This window comes from Penicillium psychrosexuale, assembly GCF_028828465.1.
Source record: "Penicillium psychrosexuale strain IBT 29551 chromosome Unknown utg000002l, whole genome shotgun sequence".
NCBI classification, from domain to species: Eukaryota; Fungi; Ascomycota; class Eurotiomycetes; order Eurotiales; family Aspergillaceae; genus Penicillium; species Penicillium psychrosexuale.
The window spans coordinates 6,837,900-6,859,247 of record NW_026643187.1 but is presented as its reverse complement, the minus strand read 5'-3'; the positions used below and the strand labels follow the sequence as shown (position 1 = coordinate 6,859,247).

Sequence of the window (21,348 nt, the reverse complement as noted above, 5' to 3'; positions counted from 1 at the left end):
GATGCTTGAAGTCGTTGTTTGAAATCGTTCGAGGTGTTTTATTTCTTCTTTTCTTCTCTTTTTCTTTTGTTTTGCTTTTGTGTTTGCTGTCGTAGCAAGCCTGTCAATTGTCATGAAGCCGAAACCGGTCACAGTAAGGCTGAATGTGGATGCTCGAAGTGGTTGATTGAATGTGGATTGTTGACTGAAGTAGAATTTGGATGTGGTTGATTGGATGTGGTTGATTGGATGTGGTTGATTGGGTGTGGTTGATTGGATGTGGTTGATTGGAATGGTTGATTGAACGTAGGATCTTGAAGTGGATGCTTGACATGGTTGTCTGAATGTAGGATCTTGAAGTGGTTGATTGAAATGATTCGACGTGTTTTCTTTTTTCTTTCTTTTTTCTTTCTTTTTCTTTTTCTTTTTTGCTTTTGCTTTTTTGTTTGCTGCCGTAGCAAGCCTTGTCCTGACGCCGAAGCCCGTCACAGTAAGGCTGAGTGTGGATACTTGAAATGGTTGATTGAATGTGGATGGTTGATTGGAATGGTTGATTGGAATGGTTGATTGGAATGGTTGATTGGAATGGTTGATTGAACGTAGGATCTTGAAGTGGATGCTTAAAGTGGTTCTTGGATGTCGATGGTTGATTGAATGTAGTTGGTTGATTGAAGGTGGATGGTTGGAATGGGATTTGGATGATTGATTGAAGTGGATTGAAGTAGAATTTGGAAGTGGATGTTTGAAAGTGGTTGATTGGATGTGGTTGATTGAATGTAGATGGTTGATTGAAGGTTGATTGAGTAGAGCTTGGATGTCGATGCTTGCTTGTCGAGGCGACCATTTTTTTTACCACCACAGCAAACGGTCTTGAGAGTCTCCTTTAATTGGGTACACGCTGTAACCTCTTCCCGACGAGAAGTCTCCTTCAGAGACACTCCTGCGGAGACTCTGTCGATCAAGACCGTTTCTTTTCATTCCTCCTCTTTCAGGTCGAAGCATTGTAGTAGTCGAATGTGGATGGTTGATTGAAGTGGAGCTTGGACGTGGATGGTTCATTGGACTGGAGTTTGGATATCGACGCTTGAATGTCGATGCTTGCTTGTTGAGGCGACCATTTTATTTTACCACCACAGCAAACGGTCTTGAGAGTTCTCCTTTAAATGGGTACACGCTGTAACCTCTTCCCGACGAGAAGTCTCCTTCAGAGACACTCCTGCGGAGACTCTGTCGATCAAGACCGTTTCTTTTCATTCCTCCTCTTCCAGGTCGAAGCATTGCAGTAGTAGAATGTGGATAGTTGATAGAAGTGGATGGTTGAGGTAGATGGTTGAGATGGTTGAGTGGATGGTTGGTTGAAGTGGATGGTTGGTTGAAGTGGATGGTTGGTTGAAGTGGATGGTTGGTTGAAGTGGATGGTTGGTTGAAGTGGGTGATTGAAGTGAGTGATTGAAGTGGAGCTTGCTTGAATGTTGATACTTGCTTGTCGAGGGGACCATGTTTTTTTACCACCACAGCAAACGGTCTTGAGAGTCTCCTTTAAATGGGTACACGCTGTAACCTCTTCCCGACGAGAAGTCTCCTTCAGAGACACTCCTGCGGAGACTCTGTCGATCAAGACCGTTTCTTTTCATTCCTCCTCTTTCAGGTCAAGCATTGTAGTAGTCGAATGTAGATGGTTGGTTGAAGTGGAATTTGGATGTGGATGATTGAATGTGGATGAATATAGGATATTGAAGTGGATGAAGTGGTTGAGTGGATGTGAGCACATATCTAGTACAGTCAGCCCCATGTCATCAGGTATTAACCAAGGTATAGAACACGATGATGGAAGATGAAGAATAGGTGATAGCACAGATAAGAAACAAACCTCATAAAGTGGAAGATGGACGATAGACGGTGGAAGGTGGAAGGTAGAAGGTGGTTGGGTTGTCTGAAGGATGAATGTAAGTATATGAAAAGAAAAAAGAGACAGCAAGAACATACAAATCTGTGATGGATAATGAACACAACACGACAGGTGCCAGGCACGTTGGAGGGATGCCCTATGATGTGGTTGAGTTGTCTGAAGAATGAATATAAGAATAGACAAGTCATGTGATGGATGATGGACACGATAGGTAGGCATGTTGGATGTGGTTAGGTTGATCCAAAATGATGAAGAGAGAGAGAAGAAGTAAGTTCAGAAGTGGGAATCGGCCTGTTTATATAGCTGGATTTACTGCAAACGATGCAAAACTCGAACGACTCGCTTAGCTCGAGTGCAAACAACCCTGGGAAGGAAAGAACAAACAAAAGAACAAAGGAAAGAGGCAAATAGCAAACACCTGGAAGGTATCAACGATCTATAGAGTCACGTGATGGATAATTATACAGATCGTGAGAACATGACAGGTACTAGGAGCTCACTGCCATACCAACTTCTCAAGCTCATAGCCCTCTAGTCTAGACACGGAGGGTTTAAATTATGGCATACAGCCTAAGAGCTAGGGGATAAGTGGATTCGAGGTATTCATAGAGAACGAGGAAAGAAACATGGAATACTCCATTTTGACTATAGGCAATAATTAATGGATGGGATGCCCGAGTGGCGGACTAAGGCCACCATCTCCAATAAAGCGGAACGAGGGTTTGTGTGGGTTTGGATACAAACCTGGTAGAATACCTGGATCGCCACATCTGACAGGAGAAAAGCGGCCCTCTGAAATAGAAATCGGTGGACTAGGCATAGAATTTGGCCTATGGCTTGTTGAAACCAGCTCTGCACACCGGTCTCGTCCCCAACGTGCACTGTCTGATCATAGCGACTGCATAACTAGGTATCTCTCCAACCTTATTTGTAGACCAGCATGGATACGCTTCAGAGAAATCCGAATCCTCTCACACAGGAAGAGGCTTCGTTGATGAGGGTTACTCATAAGAACAGCATGAAGGTATAAAATGGCACATTTGGTGATACGAAGTAAATTGAAACGTGTGCAAAAGACAAGCCAGATCAGATCTCTGGCTGGAAGCGTTGTATCGTACAGCACGAGCACAAGTCAATGCCTTTAGCTGGTTGTAGTCGTTGACAAGGATTACTGATTTCCCCTCGCTATACGGTTCAGCTGTCTCAACCAGGATCATATCTGAGCTCCGGTTTCAACCCTCTTGCTCCGGCCGCATAGCTAACAACTCGACGACAGACTTGGGATTTCTGCTGGAAGAAATTGGTATCTCGAGTTATTCGGTATTTTGGAAATCGCAAATCATAGTCGAAGAGCATCTCAGGTTTTATGAAGAGGAAATGATGTGATAGCGGATGCTCGAGCTCGGAGACCAGCGAATGCTTTTGACCTGTCGTTCTTGATCATTCCTCAGAGCGACACAATGTCGGTGTCTATATCCAGAAGTCACGGCCTCCGACCAGAGCTCCGTTAGAATGTGATCCGTGGTTAATGATGGGTGTGTGTGTAACTGTGTAAGCTCTGGGGAAGATGATGATGATTCATTGTATGTACTCGCGACTGGTCTCTGGCGTAGTGATGCAACTGATATGCTGTTTTGGTCGATTTTCGGAGTGTCCTATTCGTCGGCTTCGACATGGGTAATCCGACGAATGGCGTGCCGCGTGTGGATTATTGACGTACGGGTATTGGTGGGGATGTGGGAAGGTCTCCGTCACGTGCGTCGGGATAGACCCGAGGTCCACGTGACCGTACGGTCACAGTGTGTGCGTTCCAAGGTTGGGTTCCTTCTGGTCAAGGCTTCGGATAGGCTGTGGTTTTGGTGTGTCTTTCCTTTTGTTCGCTCCGGCCACCGATGTGGTAGTTCGCGCATTACTCACTCGAGGCCTGTACGCAGGCTAGGAAAGGACAGTTTCCACCGATACAACCATCGCGTCAACCTGGGCAGGAAGCTTCGCTTCTGAGGAATCAGGATTGTCATCTCTAGGCAAGACGAATATATATAGTTTCTCATCCATTTCTGAGTCATCCAATTCTCAGGTTCATTGTGCGGGCCTCATCATCCCATTGAGTTGGTCGTTGTGGGCCAGTGAGGTTAACGAATATGAATACACTATCACCGTAGCTGTCCGAAGCGATGCCGTATACAGACGTGCCAGAAGCCCCAGCCTTTTCTTTCAAACTGTGGTCCACCATGTAGGACATTGGAACATCCCCCCCCCTCGACCCTACCAAGTCTTTTGGCTTCTACCATATCCATATTAGTGGCTAGGTTCTGAGCCCCTCTGAACCAAGAGAATAGTCCACGAACCGTGATTTGTTCCTTTTTGAGAACCCACTCGCACTTGATCTCGGATTTGTATTACAAATGTAGGGAGTTGACGGAATTGATACTGGAGATAGACGCAGTAGATCCGATCAAACTGGGATTGTTGTACTCTCGCTTTAGCCGAGCAGAGTAGTGAGCATAATCGCATCGACTCTAGACTGGATTAACGCCTCGTTTTGGGCGAACCCTTCGTGGCTAGGTCATAAGAAGTGGAGAGGAGAAGAAAGGATAAAGGGAAGAGGATGAATACGAATGAAGTGAGAGCGATGATGAGTGAAATGAAAAGGAAGACAAGTGGAAAGGGAGGGAAGATGATGAGGCAGAGGCAGAGTTTTACTTCACTTTTGTCTGTTTGTGAAAGGTGTAAAACTGCAGCTGTTAGCGTACAAAGAGAGTATCACAGAAAGAGGATTTAAACAGGTCTGCAATAAGAGAAGTAACTTATACACTAAATGGGACACTGAGATCACACCACACAAGCCTCATTTGTGTAGAACCCACCCTAAAAAGTAGGCTCTCTGATGTCTCATATACTGAGCGAGGTGCGTCTATCCTATGGCAACGAGGAAATTGTTCTCAGGCTAGCTGCTGTTGAAGAACCTTGGGGCCCTTTTTTCCTTTTCCCTTTTGAGATCATTTGAAGCCATTCCCACCTTTGAACCCCATTCTTCACGAAATCTGCTTCTCGACCAAGACCTCGATACCTTCGCAAGGTACTGGAAATAAGGAAGAATTCAGGCATATTAAGGCATCAATCCTACAAAATCAGGCATTTGGCCACTGGCCGCTATACACCTTCGCATAGGTTGCAACGTATACCACCAATTTAATCTTGTGTGACCTTTTTTTCGCATGTTGCTTGCCGGTCCTTGGACTGCGGTTCGAACACTGTAGGGTCACAATCTCATCGGAGCAAATGAAGGGCACTAGACCGCGACCAAATTGGAACTATATCATTTGTACCAAACCCCTCAAGTTACACCCGAGATCTCCCCGAGTTCATACCTCAAGCTCTCTCGAGATACTTGAGTCCGCACAAAGTACCGGACTCAGTCGTGCGCGTAATAATCTTGCTCAGTTTTGCAACCTCACTATGATGGCTAAGTAACTTCCCCGCAATTTAAAGCGGCTGGAAAGTATTGGTCTAATTCCACTGAGGTTCGTTAATGACATCCAACCCTATGAGCATGCTAAATAGCCGGTAGGAAGCGGTTGTATCCAGCATCATAATAGACGTTTCTCAGGTACACAATGATATATTTTCTGAATTGTTCGATTTGTTGAAGGGGACCGACCTAAAGCCATGATATTTCTTGGTCAATTATATATCTCACCAAGTTTGTACGCGTACGAGAACACAAAGGTGGATTAACAAGACTTCTCAACTGCTATGAATGCACACTTTTCTGAGAAATTATACTAAAACAAAGCATTGAACATTGAATGGTGAATGTCGAGATATTCTATACCGTTGCTCAGGAATGATAATCAACAGCACCCATATCGATGTGTACCCACTAGGAAGCTCATGTCGTGATTACACGCTTTATTGATTTCTTTTCTTGAGAGGGAATCTGGACTCAGCGTAAAAGGAATCTAGATTCAGCGCAACTTTGCGGGAGAGCCCTTCGACCCATATAATATGAGTTGTCAAGAAAAATACTACAGAAACGATAACTCTAATACAAAATGACAACCAATGACGAGAAATGTAGAATAATACCACCAAAGCCTAGTCATCATTTCTCATGAGATACTCGGATAGACCTTGTTGCTTGCCACGCTAGCACTTTCCAACTTTTCCAGAAGAGTCTTAGCCAGCCGCTCGATACGAAGTTTAAAGAATATCTCTGGGTCATGATCGCCAAGGTCAAGCCCCAAGGGACCCACCACCTGCTGTAGGTGAGCAGATCGCGTACATTCAATCTTCCAGTCCCGTGCAAATTGCTGGATCATGGTGTAGAACTCCGGAGCCGTGACCTCTCCGTGGTCAATCCCAGCCTTTTGTACCTGATCAGCTGCTCCCTCTGGTGCATGGCGGCGCATCCGCTCGAGCAGGTCCCCAATCGATCGGGAGACATAAAGATCGGCGCTAGCGTGGACTACACCAGTCGTGCCTTGGGCAACATGAGCCAGACAAGTACGAGCCACGAGGTCGACTGGGATCTCATTGCAGGCTGCATGGAAAGGTAGTGTCTGCTCGAGCTTCAGAGGTCCATATTCCGCGTCTCCTAGGAGTATCTGCAGGAAGGAATGTACGGGTATGGCGCCATCGCTGCCGTAGAGCGGGTAGGGCTCCGCAATAGCTGGTGATATGAGACAGGGTCGCACAATGAGGATGGGGAATTTGTGGTCACCACCCAGAAGCAAACATTCAGCCAGGTGTTTGGCCAGTGCGTAGGGAGCCGCGAATTGTTTCGTATAAGAGGATTTTCCTGTGGCGAGAATCTTCTCTAGTTCCTTTGCCGGGTCTTCGTACAGGGGGTATATTTGCTCTTTGACCACGCCGTCAGGGAGAAAACTGGAGACATATGTAGTTGATATGTGGAGGAAACATTGCAGCTGAGTGAAACTGTCTAGTAGAGTAGCTAGCGTCAGATGAGCAGTGCAATTAACTGGTATAGTCTCTGCGAGATCTCGAGAGAGAGCAATGTCACCAGCAGTATTGATCACCACCGTGACCTCATTTTGTAAACGTGATAGGTTGGCGGGCGAGAGACCGAGGTTAGGCTGGGTCATGTCACCGAGGAAGAATTGGATCTTGCAAGTGGCGATAATCTCCTCCACTTGCTCTGGCATCGACTGCTCCCATGCTTCAATTGCCTTTTGGACAGATCCCCGCACCAGCACGAAGATCTTCGCGGTTGGAAGTTGAATGGCTAGCTTGTATAGCAGGCATCCACCGAGATTCCCAGTTGCCCCCGTGAGGAAGACGACCTGTCCTCGAAACCATTCGCTGTCCATCTTGGTCAAAATTCGGTTGCTACTAGATTAAAAATTATTAGTATCTTTACAACATGGAAGGTGTTGTACTAACGAATTTATCTAGGACAACCAGACAACGTACCTGGGTGGCCTGGATAGTTCTTAATCAGATGAGTGGATAGAAGTACTATTGGATTAGACTTATGCAAAATCTCACCAGCAATTACCAGTAATGATGTTTGTAAGCTACGGTATCTTGTAGAGTAGTGATACATCATTATCTTGCTTTTGGGCCTCGTTCCTCACACCCAGCTCCGGCATAGAATCATTCACTGCTGACCAGTTTTAAGGAAGTTTAAGTGTCTCATCCCTTAACAAAGCGTAAATATCCGGATTTGTGTCGAGCAAAATAAGATACTGTCCATGTCAGCACACAATAAAGTCGAAACAAATAGTCGAGACCGCCACAGCGCTTCTTAATTCCGAATAACGGATTGCGACGACATAATCGGCCTAGATCATTACCCCTTGAGGGTCATTGGGTTGTACTAAGCCGTGCCTAACAGTATATCTAGCACGGGGTACGTTTTGTGTGCCACATCAGACCCAATACCTAGATGAGGGTGGGTTACGGTGAACACCCGGAAGGTAGGAGATTGGGTTGGACATGCGGAGGGTTGTAAGCGATTTTGGGCCGAGCTTTCCTTCTGATTGTTCTAGCCTTTGTAACAATATATCTCAGCGAGGATGAACCACCACCTGGTGGCCAGACTGAGCTTTGCTCTCATGTAAGCTCAAGATCTCCGACAAGAACATCGCCTATAATGAGGCTGCTTGTTTGTTTCTTTAATGCGTAGCCTTGATATACTTACTTCAATATGGCAAGTGATATAGAGATAGAAGGTCGGTGACTAGTTGTGTTGCAGTCACATATGCGGGTCTAAGTTGGAGCAGCGTTGAACAAGGTTGAGAATGCCCTGTTTTCGGAGGGCAGATTGGAACTACCTGCCGGCTTTCTTTCTTTGCAGTGTCTGGCAATACGACCGAGTCGCCATCCAGGTACATATCATTCCTCCGGTGGCGGAGGATTTCGGAGGAAATGTGCTTCCTGCATCTTGCAGAAATGGATATGTAGGCACATATTGTGTAGATTTGGCCGAATCGCCAATATACTCGTGAAATTTATCGATCGTCAACAGGCCGTACCTTGTGATATCAAAGCTCCAACCCTAGTTCAACCTATGCTTTGTCTGCTATGCAGCCATCTTGATCCAGTCTCAAATTATTCATCATTCAACCAAAAATGAACTCAATAACTGGACAAGGACAAACATCATGCAGAAACCACGAGGAGGACTTTGGGGAGCCAATTGCTATCATTGGTATGGCAATGCGGCTACCAGGCGGTGTTCGATGTGGAGATGACTTTTGGGAAATGCTCGTGAATAAACGAGATGGCTTTTGTGAAGCGCCTCCCTCGCGCTGCTCTCGAGAGGCGTCTAGCAGCGTCGATTGTGGAGATCTGAGCGAAACGAAAAAGGGGTTCTTTTTGCAAGAAGATCCAGGTTGTTTTGACAATTCCTTCTTTTCTGTCCCTCCCCACGAGGCGGCGCGCCTGGACCCTCAGCAACGGCTCTTGCTGGAGGTGGTTTGGGAGTGCCTGGAGAACTCGGGGGAGACTAAGTGGCGCGGTGAGAAAATCGGTTGCTTTGTTGGCGTTTTTGGCGAAGATTGGCTAGAGATATCGCATAAAGATCCCCAGCATTTGACGCAGATATTTCCTATCGCAACCGGTGGTTATGCATTAGCAAACCAAGTGTCGTATCGATTTGATCTCCTAGGTCCGAGGTGAGTGCGATCCGCTGTCTTTATTTCAAAAATCTCTGACCCCTTGCAGCATGACCATCCAGACAGCTTGCTCTTCATCCCTGGTCTGCCTGCATGAGGCCTGTCAAGCACTCAGATCAGGAGAGTGCACAACAGCTCTGGTGGGCGGGACGAGCCTTATATGGAGCCCAACCATGACAGATGCCATGACCAAAAATATGGTTTTGTCACCAAGTGGTATCTCTCATACTTTTGATGCTGAGGCAGACGGCTACGGTCGTGGTGAAGGGATCAACTGCATATATCTCAAACCTTTACGCGACGCGCTTCGGGACAACGACGCGATCCGCGCCGTCATCCGCTCCACAGTGAGCAACCACGATGGCAAGACCCCTAACTTTTCTCAACCATGTCCAATATCTCAGGAAAGGTTGATTCGTCACGCGTATCGGATTGCGGGGATTGACGCGATACAGGAAACACCTGTTTTTGAATGTCATGGGACTGGAACAGCCGTCGGCGATGTCATCGAAGCATCAGTTGTTGCAAAGATGACCCAAGGAGAAGCGACATATATCAGTGCTGTCAGTATTCCCTATTTTCAGAACTGTCTACAGCCAAACTCCTTACTGATGTTGTACACCAGGTCAAACCAAATGTCGGCCACTCAGAGGGTGCCTCCGGCATCACTAGCATCATCAAATCAATTTTGTCACTTGAACACAAGACCATCGCACCCAATATCCATTTCAAAACACCGAATCCCCAAATTCCATTCACCGAGGCAAATCTCCATGTCCCCCTAGAACCAACTCCGTGGCCTGCTAGCAGGCCCGAAAGGATCAGCGTAAATTCGTTCGGTATTGGCGGATCCAATGCCCACGCTATTCTGGAGTCCGCCTCTTCGGTCTCTCCAAAGCCCCAACCCACATCGCTTGGACTTTGCAGCCCGCAGCTCCTGGTTCTGTCTGCGCATAATGCAGACACTCTTCGCAAGCGTATCAGCCAGACCACCGACTATGTAAAGAATCACTCAGACCGCCTGCATGATCTTTCGTTCACTTTGGCTGCGCGAAGATCACATCTTTCCCACCGGGCTTTCGCTGTGGTGCAGCCGAGTAATCCAGCGATAGATGATGCGGCATTTTCGATTTTTAACACCAGTTCCCCAAATGTCACCTTCGTGTTCACAGGTCAGGGTGCTCAATGGCCCGGGATGGGGCTAAAGCTCTTGTCTGAATTCCCAACATTCAAGGAAGATATCAAAAGAATGGATGAGGCACTGCAGCAGCTACCTGATCCCCCGAATTGGTTATTATATGGTCAGATTGAGGGTTCTACCCCTGAAGTTACGAGAATATTTTCACTAACGTACCTTCCAGATGAACTAAGCCAAGAGAGTTCAATTTCTCGAGTCCACGAAGCCGAGTTCTCTCAGCCTCTCTGTGTTGCGCTTCAAATTGGACTAGTAAATATTCTTCGGGGCTGGGGAATCGAGCCATCTAGAGTTGTCGGGCATTCAAGCGGAGAGATTGTGGCCGCATATGCTGCCAGAGCTATTTCTATGAGAAGTGCTATCGTTATAGCATACTATCGAGGCAAAGTCGCTAAACCGCTAGAAGGCTTAGGCGCTATGGTGGCCGTTGGCCTTTCCCCGGACGAAGTGGCACCGTACTTGACACCAGGAGTGGTTGTGGCCTGCCACAATAGTCCGCATAGTGTCACCCTGTCAGGGGATAAAGACTCGGTTGACGATGTGATCAAAAACATTAAGACGGCAAATTCAGATACACTCTGCCGGCGGCTTACAGTTAAAATCGCCTATCATTCTGGTAAAGCCCCCTTGTGCCCTACGCTTTTACCCTTGCGCTTACATTATTTGCAGACCAGATGAAACAGATTGGCTCTGAATATGAACATTGTATCTCTAGCCACATCGAATATGAGCAGGAAATGCTTCCTTTCTGTTCTAGTGTGACTGGCGACACTATCACCGACCCTCGCAAACTAGATGCATCATATTGGCGACAGAATCTGGAATCACCGGTATTGTTCACCGAGGCTATCCAAAGCCTACCTACTAGTGGAACCCCAGTCTTCCTAGAAGTCGGGCCGCATTCAGCCCTCGCCGCCCCTCTGCGACAAATCTTCCGGACTCTTGCAACGAAGTCACCAGTCTATATTCCCACCTTATTTAGGTATGACGAGGATGTCCAAAGACAGCTACTACGGACAGCGGGGCAGGCCTATGCGAACGGCGTAGGATTCAATCTGTCGAGCATAATTGAGCCCGGGAATACGCTGACAGATCTTCCACCTTATCCTTGGCAACATGATCGCTCCTACTGGAGTGAGAGTCGACTGAGTAGGGAGTGGAGGCATCGGAAGTTTCCGCATCATGAAATCCTCGGCTCGCGAGTCGTCGATACGACCGACCATGAGCCTTCTTGGCGTAATCTGGTCACGCTGGACGACGTGCCCTGGCTTTTGGATCACGTAATCCAAGGGGCCGTCACATTCCCTGGCGCTGGATTCGTCGCTATGGTAGGTGAGGCAGTCCAGCAGCTATATCCTGACAACGATAGTTATTCGGTGCGCAATGCGACATTTATAACGCCATTACTGTTCCACGAGGAAGACCAGATCGAGATCGTAACTAGCCTCAGTCCGGTCGAAGTGGCTGACAGGGTTCCATCCGGCTGGTACGGTTTCAAAATCATGGCCTATGACGGAGAAAGATGGACGATGCATTGTCAGGGTCAAGTAAGAGCCGGGTCCGATCATCCCCCAGAGCCATTCCCAATATCTTCCTATAAGCGAGCTTTGCTATCTGAAAGTGTGTACCGAGTACTTCAAAGGAGCGGTATAGATTACGGCCCTCAGTTCCAAGGCCTAGAGAAGATCACAGCCGATCCCACTGGACCGAGGGCGACTGCGACTATTCTGGGTAATCGCGGGCTGCCTGGGAGCAGGTATTCGCTGCATCCCACGGCGATTGATCAATGCCTCCAACTCATGGGTGTGGCCTGTTCTCAGGGCTTGTTGCGACACCTCACAACAATTTATGTTCCGGCTATGATAGATTCCTTGTTCGTCGGACCAGGTGGTCCACCTATGCCAGCAAGTGCCCGGACCAAGAGCGGTACAAGGGATGGCCAACTGGGCGATGTCGTTGCCATGCTTGACGATCGGGTGGTGCTCTCCATTCAAGGAGCTTATCTTTTTGCCTTGGAAAATGATAATATAGATTCTGAAACTGGACCCGCGGGCTCAGTAACCCATCTTGAGTGGAAATCGGACATTGATTTCTTGCAATCATCAGCACTTCTGTCTACGCCACACAATTATACATCACAGGCTATGAATATTAAAGCCTTGGGTCAGCTATCCGCGCTTTTTGTTCTGGAGACAGCGGAGCAAATTCGGGATGTCGACCCAACATTACCACATTTCGTAAAGTGGAAGAAATTCATCCTGGACGCAGCTTCTAATATCAAAACAAGTGGACAACAATCAATCTACCCAGATTCAGCTCAGTGGGCATTGCTAAGTTCGGCAGACAGACAGGAAATGACACGGAAAGTGTTAGCCGAAACCAAGTTTACCTTTGATGCTCCACTTGCAGATTGCATGCAGGTTGTCTTCGATAACTGCAAAGCATTTATATCTGGAGAAAGCAGCCCATTGGAGGTCCTCATGAAGGACAATCTGTTACACCAATTCCATGCTGCGCACACACAGTATGCCGGTTGGGAGCCGTTCCTACCGTTGCTCTGTCATTCCAACCCAGGCCTGCGAATACTTGAGATCGGTGCAGGTACCGGCTCTGCAACTGCCATGGCTCTAGAGCTTCTCAAATCCACGAGTGGGGAGCGCATGTATAGTCAGTATGTTTTTACTGATATCTCCTCTGGCTTTATGGCTGCAGCAACGGAGAGATTCGGTCATGAGCAGTGCATTGAATACACAGTTCTTGATATCACCCTAGATCCCCTCGAACAAGGGTTTGACCCTCATAGCTTTGACTTGATCATCGCTTCCAATGTGAGTCTTTGACTAGTATGCCTCAACACAACAACGTTGAACTCACATTCTCTACCAGGTTCTCCACGCTACCCCCAGTCTTCACTCCGCACTCACTCATGTGCATTGTCTTCTAAAGCCCACCGGTCGCTTCTTACTCCATGAGATTAGCCCGGGTATGTCAAATCCCTCCAGCTTAGATGACTAAACTGACTAGGATACAGAAATCTTAATTGCAAATTTCACCATGGTAGGTGCCAACTTTGCCTAATACTAATATCTGATTTTCTTACATATTTTGACAGGGTGTATTTACCGGCTGGTGGCTAGGGGAGGATGATGGTCGAGCAGAGCAACCGTACATCTCACCCGAGCGGTGGGATCGGGAGCTACGAGCAGCAGGTTTCACTGGAGCAGATGTAACAGCTTATGATCAAAAGCCGCCATATCATATATCTGCCAGCATGGTGTCACGGCCGGTAGACGATATATCCATTCCTCCAGATATCTGGTTGCTCACAGGAAATACCCCGTCCCAGTGGGCGAGTGATGTTGAATTGCTATTCCGCGACGAAGGCTACACCACTCACTGGACTACCTTGCACGAAGTCCCACCTAAAGGCAAATTCATCGTGTCTCTGCTAGATCTTGAAGGAGCTCCAATAGGTTCCCTGCCGAAGAATGACTATGAGGTATTCCAAAAATACATAGAGCAAGCGCAAGAATGCCGAATCCTGTGGATCACGCGGTCAACGTCCCACACCTGCCCGGATCCACTGTTTGGTTTCATCCATGGGCTCGCCCGCACTTTACGGGCGGAGCTGTTACTCGATCTCTCAATTTTGGAGGTTCCCACGTTGGATACAGCGGGCGCAAAAGCTGTAATTCAAGTTTGCGAGCAGATACAGAGATCCCGCGCGCACTCCCTTCCTTATCCAGAGTATGAGTTTGCATTGCATGAAGGCGAGATTAAGGTCGGCCGATACCACTGGACACCTCTCGTCGAGCAGCTCGCAAGTCCACCTCGATCAGATGCGTCCCGAAAGCTAACTCTCAGCACATACGGGCTGCTGGATACACTACATTGGGCCGAGAAAGAGCCATCCTATGAGTTGAATGAGGGGCAGGTTGAAGTTGAGATGGACTACGTCGGACTGAACTTCAAGGTAGGTTTTCTTCGCCCAAGATAACCTTGCATACCTTGCTGATCAATATATTCTAGGATATGATGGTTGCAATGGGATTTTTCGGAAACAAAGAAGATCTCGGCCTCGAAGGCAGTGGTATTGTGCTTCAAGTTGGACCTGATGTGACGGATATCAGGGTGGGAGACCGTGTCATCTTGATGCATTCTGGAGTTCTGGCCTCAAACGTTCTTGTGCCTCAAGAAGCTTGTATCAAGCTACCGCAGGGGTTGTCGATGGCAGATGCGGCCACGATGTTAACAGCCTATGTGACTGTTCTCTATTCACTACTTGAGATTGGTGCTTTGAAGAAGGGCCAGGCAAGTTACCATTGTACATCGGTTATTGATGGCAACTGACATAATAACAGTCCGTTCTCATCCACTCCGCATGTGGCGGGGTTGGGCTAGCTGCTCTGCAAGTATGCCGAGCTGTTGGTGCCGAGGTAAGCCAATCTCCCGTCATCGTTTTTGTTATGGGGAGCTAATAATAAGTCAATATAGATCTATGCCACGGTCGGCAACGATAAAAAGGTAGCCCATTTGATGGAGCATTTTGGTTTACCTCGAGAACGAATATTCAACTCTCGCAACACTTCCTTCCAGCCGGACCTGATGCGTGCCACCACTGGACGGGGAGTTGATGTAGTACTCAATTCTTTGTCGGGAAACTTACTGCACGCTTCGTGGGAATGTGTCGCAAAGTTCGGACGGATGGTTGAACTCGGGAAGCGGGACTTCATAAGTCACGGAATACTTAATATGAGCCTTTTCGAAGCCAACCGAGGATTTTTCGGCGTTGACCTTGCACAAGTTTGCAAGGAGACTCCAGAGATTCTCAAAAGGTTTGTTGCAGATGATATTTCAGCGAACAAAAGCTAACTAACCATCGCAGCACCCTGGCAACATTTTCAGATTGGTATCGCCAAGGGAAAATCGGACCTATCCATCCTGTCAAAGTCTTTGATGCGGTCGACATTGTCAGTGCATTTAGGTATATGCAGGCAGGCACTCACTTAGGTAAGATCTTGGTGCGTATGCCATCCTCCGTGGACAGTTTGCCTCCTCCTGTCGTTAAAAGATTCCCGACATTCCGATCAGACGCCGCTTATCTTCTCATTGGCGGGCTTGGTGGTGTTGGGCGATCCGTATCAACATGGATAGTCGAGCAGGGTGCGCGAGAGCTCATCTTCCTCTCGCGGTCAGCTGGCAAATCTGAGGAGGATCAAGCATTTATTGGGGAACTTGAGGCGCAAGGTTGTCATGTTAGCTGTGTGCCAGGCAATGTGACCGATCTTGAAGCTGTGAAGGGAGCTGTTGCCACGTGCACGCGGCCCCTTGCTGGTGTTCTCCAAATGGCAGTTGACTTAAAGGTAACGCTTTTTTCTCCCTTTCTCTCTCCAATGCCAAACCTAACATAGCATCTAGGATCGGCTCTTCCTGCAGATGAGCCACGAGGGGTGGGAGGCCGCGTTGGCTCCGAAAGTCACTGGAACATGGAACCTTCATCATGCCACATTGCAGCACTCACTTGATTTTTTCGTCGTGTTTGGCTCAATTGCCGGGGTATGTGGTAACACCGGCCAGGCCAATTATGCAGCAGCAACTACATTTTTGGAAGCATTCACCCGGTATCGACGACAGCAGGGACTCCCTTCTTCTATTTTCCACCTCGGTGTGGTTGGAGATGTAGGTGCCGCAAGTCGGAGCTCCCGGTTCCTCCAGAGAGTACAATCAATCGCGCTGCATGTGCTCCATGAAGCTGAAGTGATTGATGGACTCGCCGCAGCGATCAATATATCCCCAGTCAGTGATTCTAACGCGAGTGGGGCGATTGCAATGGGACTTGCGCACACGAGGCGCCGCGGTGATGTCCCCAAGGAAATATTCCTCGGTGGACGCGACGCTCGTTTTTTGATTTATCCCAACCTCGAGTCTACCAGTGCTGGCAGTGGTGGGGATCAATCCTCTCATGCAAATGCGTTAAAGGCCCTCCTTGCCCAGATACAAGCTGATCCCTCGCTGACGGGAAAGAGAGAGACCGAGGTTGCCTTGATGAAGGAACTGGGCAAATTTATCAGCCATAATCTTACAGGGCAGACGCAGGATCAGGGACCAGATTCTGCAGATGACATTGAGGCAATGGCGGGCATGGCAGTTGACTCCCTCATGGCTATAGAGGTTAGGAATTGGCTACGAAGGTCTCTGGGTGTGGAGATTCCTACAGTGGAAATCAACCGAGCAGGTACATTAGGTGGCTTGGTGAAGGTCGTTTTGAAGGGACTTGGGGAGAAATATGATCAGCGTGCTACCTAAGAAGCTGCTGCGGGCCAGTTGCTATTAGATAGCTAGACAGAATTCTTGATGTGCAACCTTGCAACATTTTTCAGTTGGTTTCTTGGTCGCATCACACCTCCATAAGTGTTTTTAGTCTTAGGCTTTAATGCCTGAATTTACCGCTTTTCGGCATCTATTTATAGTAACTATGCCGGCACGGAATAACCAGGTCCGATGACCCTATGAAAATGAAGCTTTTAGCACCATACAAATTCATGTATCACTAGGGTGGTTTAAATGAAGACTTTAGTTGGCGCCAAACAAATCTACAAATCCTCATTTTTCCAGGTGGTATATAGGCTCTCTCTGTCGTGCAGAAATAATTAAGACGATAGAAAAAGGGCTGTGTTAATCTTTAGGCAAGATTTAAATGAACATAGAGTAAATCACCTGGAAAAATAGAGATACCTGAATTTGTATGGTGCTAAAAGCTTCATTTTACCTGCGGCTCGCAGATTATTGAGGTCTCTGTAATAGTAATCTCTTCTTTGTTTGGAATGTTTTGTAACCGAACAATTGTCAGCGAGAGCGAAAGCTTTATCAGAACCCCGGAGAGAAGAGACAGAGCACTACTAACATATATATTTGGTATCGAATCAAGACCTTAACTAGGCAAAAGAAAATGAAAATGAAGAACATCAACTATACTATCCAGTCTTGCACAAACAGGGTAATCAGGTCAGACGCAACAAGTTCTCTTGGTCTTTCTGAGCCCTCCTTCCTTCCTTCGCAGGGAAATAACTTGCTAACATTGACCAAACAACATCACGACCTGAGCACAATACGTATGTTATCAATTCTCTGGGCTATTGAGCTTTTTTTTGGTCAATCCTTTCGAGTTAACCAGTGTCTGCTTCATACTATTTCCCAGTGAGATTCTAGTAGAGATGAATCCCTCTTGGGCGGAATGTCTCTGCCCGATCATAACCACCTGTCTGAGTGACTCTCTCGCCTGCATGATCTTCCGAGCTGTCCACAAGGTATTTCGAGTTGAGGCTGACACTCTCGTAGGTTAGGGCGCGCTTTGCTGACTGGTTTCTCTGCTGTCTCAGATAATTCCGTCTCGCCAAAATATCCGAAGAGCTCTGCTGCTTTCTGAGCTTGCTCATCTGCGCTCCAAGCCATTCTGAAAGCACTTGCTCAGAGTGAGCTTCTTGCATTCCTCTCTCTTTCGCCGGGGAGATATACTCGCTCAGCTTCATGGCCTTTTCTGTCTGCCTATCTGCTGCATATGCCCCAGTGAGAAATATTTGAGTTCTCAGCCCAGAGGGATGTTCTTCACAATAGCGGGTTTGGTCCCATTTGTCTTTTTCCTTCAGTAATTCCATGGCCTTTTCCCCCCTGCCATCATCTGTGAGGCAGGACACAACTTTTGAGATGAGCTCATACCGTTCGTGTATATCTCGACCCTCTGTCTTTCGAAGAAGCTCAAGAGCATGAGGTACGTACTGCCCTCCTCGTATGTTCATTGATCTGGCCCCGCGGTGAGAATGTCTTGACCATACGCTGCGTGACCTTCCTGGTCGTCTCTAACGCTTCGCCTTTTTGGTCAATCCACCATAGCGTTGCGAGCTGGACTATATCGTGAATTTCAAGCGTGACTCCACCTGTCCCTCTGGTCACCAATGCATATTCACATAGCGTATTGATTGCGGATTCAGTTTGCGCTTCCGATTTGTACAAAGGCAGGAGAGACCGTGGAATGGCTTTCGGCGCAATGCAAGACATGAACTGCAGTATATCAGCGGCGATAGGATCTGACCTTTTGATCTTTTCAAATGATATACGCCATGTTTGAGCAATAGCATTCTGCAGCTGCGGGTAGCGAGTGTCATCATGAAAATGACTACTCGCGGGGGTTTTTTTGTCTTCGTCTATACCATGCATAAGCTCGAGATAACGTGAAATTGATATATTGGTGGAATCAATGTAGGAAGCTGCCTGTTTGATAGCCAAAGGCAGCCAGCTGAGCTCTTCGAGTAGCTTTTCTGTCATCTTTCGATCGTGGATGAGAGTATTTGCCACGAGTTTTTCGAAGAAAGCAATCGCTTCATTTGCTTTCATTGGCAAGAGTTGGATTGTATCTCTCTGTGACGTGAAACATTGCGCCACCCGACTGAACCGGGTGGTAAGCAAGATAACGCCGGTGTCACTGGCGGGAAAGTGTTTGCAAAGCCGACCTCGCACAGCGTCGCTTCCAAATAACATGTCGTAATCGTCTGCATTCTCCACAATGAAGAGCCACGGCCCAGCTTCCTTGGAGCGAAGATACCGACGAACCATCTCCATATCGTTTTCATCTTGCTTTACTCTCTGGATACCAATGTCCCTCACAATACCCGTACACGCTTGCTCAAAGCTGGCTTCGCTGAATGCCGGGATCCAAAATATCGAATACTGTGGCATGTTGTTCTTTACCCAATAGGCAAAGTGCAAGGCAACCTGAGTTTTGCCAATGCCTCCCAGTCCGTATAAGGCCACTTTACGGGCAGTCTTTTGAAGAAAGAGCCTTTCTTGCAGCCTGCCCAGTACAATCTCACGTCCAGTGAAGTCTTCATTTGCAACAAAGGGGATCATATGGTAGGCCTTTGGCTTGCCTAGAACCGCGTCAACTTTTTGAACAGGGTCGACTATTAGAATCTTCGTAAACTGAGGTTCATTCAGCTCATTTTGTTGACTCCTTGCCCCAAACGTCTTCACATATTTCTCGATATCCTTGGACTTCTCGGAGAGATAAATGGTTGTGTATGCAGATATCCTGCTAGCCTGCTTCCAATCTGACAAAGAGATATCCCCAAGGCCATGTTGCACATTGAATCGAAAATACTGGCCGCTGTCGCCATGGTAGTCTTCCATGTTGGTGTTTACCCTGTTGGGGGACGTAGTCATCCTCTTCAGTGCACCAATGATTGACAGGCGCCCATTTTTTATGCCGACCACATCTCCAATGCCGGTTCCGATACTCAGAGTCTGCATATCGCTACGTCCAAGGAACACCTTCTTAGCTTCTGCAATAAGCTGTTCGCATGGGTTGTTATAGCCGAATCCTGCATCAATGTACTCGATGTTGTCTCGACCAAGTCTAATTGACTTGAAGAGCGTGGATGCAGCTGAGGTAGCGCGGGCCACTTCCCAAATAGCACAGCCATCAAGCGCAGTGGATTTGTCGTATGTGCGAAAGAGCGTAGGTCCCGCGTCAATATTCACTTTCGTAACCGCAAGAACAACCCTACTATTTGTCAATACTAATTTAATCTCTGCAGTAAATAGCTACATACGTTTTGGTGCATGTCTGCTCACGGAACGGTAGATCAGAGTGTTGACAGTCAGTTATAGAGAGACCATTGCGCCGACGTTCCACACATTCTTTGTCTGTGCAGAACTCCCGAACGACCTGTTTGATAGCCTCCTGCAGTGCGCGCGCAGAGAAAGCTCCCCTGGGCCGTGCTGGAATAATGGCATGTGCCTTGCGAGTAAAAGCACGCTCCGCGACCTTTCGGTATGCTCGAATGCATTCATCCACGGTCATTCCCAGCCGACCCAGCATAATAGCGATGATCCTTATAGTATATTAGTACATTAACCCTGTATGTATCACGCACAGACATACCCTCCAGTGCTTGTACCCCCGATCAAGTCGAAATGGTCACACGGGCGTGGGGTATAATCAAGATGATGAACATCGCGGATCCTTTCCATGATCCTTTCTAGGATCAGTAGACTCGAGATTCCCCGAATCCCACCACCATCTGAGGCGTATTAGTAACCCTCATTTCCTATGCAAGGGGAATAAAAAAACCAACCAAGCGAGAGGATTCTGAGTGGCCCCGAAGCCCTTGGACGCATTTCGAGTCCCATGTCTGCTGATAGTCTTACTGAATACGTGATTGGACTGATGTCCCGTGAGTAATAGTAGACTTGTTAAGAAAATAATCCTAGAGTAATAATACGTCTGTTAAGAAAAGAAGGCACCTTATTATAGAGCAGAAGGTGATCGACAGCTAAGCGCCAGCTAAATCCGCCCCGCAATGAAACCACTGAAACCCTGCCACCCAGATGAAAAGCACCAATTAACATGTTGACGCTGCAGACTAACTGCTTGAGGTTGACACAGTCTTATTATTAGGCCGTGGATAATTCTATGGGTTCCAAGCTTAGCAGTGCAAGGCGGTTCAGTAAAGTACCATACCTTTGCAAACGATACTTTGAGGCTCAACCATATTTTTACAATTCAATCAGTAGAGTTTAAATAAACAGTTAATTACAGAAAGAATGATAGAGAATTTCGCATTAAGATTCTAGGTATCGAGCATTCAGATATCAAGAATTCATATGGTAAGAATTCAAGCATATCGAGGATTAGACTTGAATGTCCGACTTATTTATAGAAGTATTCAGGGGTATAAAATACGTATACTATTACATACTATATATTACTGCAGGCAAAACCTGATATGGCACACTGGCGGTTAGAGAAGCTGCCGTTCATTACCTTATGAGATAATTGGATGGAGGGAGTAAACTATGAAGCATACAGCGCATTCTACCACTGAGTCATAAGAAAAACAAACGTACATGTCTGTTATGGTCGGTATCTGATGTATCAAGGCATGCTTTGAGGCTGACAGTCTTCATGCAGATTGAGAGGCTTCTCTTTATCCCTTTGTGGCTTTCAGGTCTGTTGTTGAATAGGATTGGAACTTGCCATTTTGCAGGAAAGGAACAGATGTGATAGGAGACTTCTAGGGCTAAAGAGATGAAGTACTCCGTACTCCGTACGGAGTAACTGCCTGACAATT

The 21,348-nt window shown here is 47.3% G+C and overlaps 4 protein-coding genes across 4 annotated transcripts; 1 reads left to right on the top strand and 3 right to left on the bottom strand.

Moving 5' to 3' along the window:
- Positions 1–3,950: 3,950 nt before the first annotated feature.
- N7518_003701 (uncharacterized protein) lies at positions 3,951–4,130 on the bottom strand (the record flags this gene model as incomplete). Its single annotated transcript, XM_057184628.1, has 1 exon — positions 3,951–4,130. The coding sequence occupies one exon, from the start codon at positions 4,128–4,130 to the stop codon at positions 3,951–3,953; it is 180 nt and encodes a 59-aa protein (XP_057046078.1).
- Positions 4,131–6,000: 1,870 nt separating this feature from the next.
- N7518_003700 (uncharacterized protein) lies at positions 6,001–7,218 on the bottom strand (the record flags this gene model as incomplete). The annotated part of the gene is made up of 1 exon (XM_057184627.1): positions 6,001–7,218. One exon carries the CDS (start codon positions 7,216–7,218, stop codon positions 6,001–6,003), a length of 1,218 nt encoding a protein of 405 aa, XP_057046077.1.
- A 1,264-nt stretch (positions 7,219–8,482) lies between these two features.
- Positions 8,483–16,528, top strand: N7518_003699 (uncharacterized protein; the record flags this gene model as incomplete). Its single annotated transcript, XM_057184626.1, has 13 exons — positions 8,483–9,027; positions 9,077–9,590; positions 9,653–10,838; positions 10,892–11,174; positions 11,205–13,050; positions 13,109–13,205; positions 13,254–13,279; positions 13,335–14,195; positions 14,252–14,554; positions 14,584–14,658; positions 14,717–15,057; positions 15,108–15,585; positions 15,641–16,528. The coding sequence occupies 13 exons, from the start codon at positions 8,483–8,485 to the stop codon at positions 16,526–16,528; spliced, it is 7,443 nt and encodes a 2,480-aa protein (XP_057046076.1).
- An 899-nt stretch (positions 16,529–17,427) lies between these two features.
- Positions 17,428–20,407, bottom strand: N7518_003698 (uncharacterized protein; the record flags this gene model as incomplete). The annotated part of the gene is made up of 5 exons (XM_057184625.1): positions 17,428–17,931; positions 17,999–19,778; positions 19,828–20,109; positions 20,160–20,298; positions 20,353–20,407. 5 exons carry the CDS (start codon positions 20,405–20,407, stop codon positions 17,428–17,430), a joined length of 2,760 nt encoding a protein of 919 aa, XP_057046075.1.
- Between the last annotated feature and the right edge of the window lie 941 nt (positions 20,408–21,348).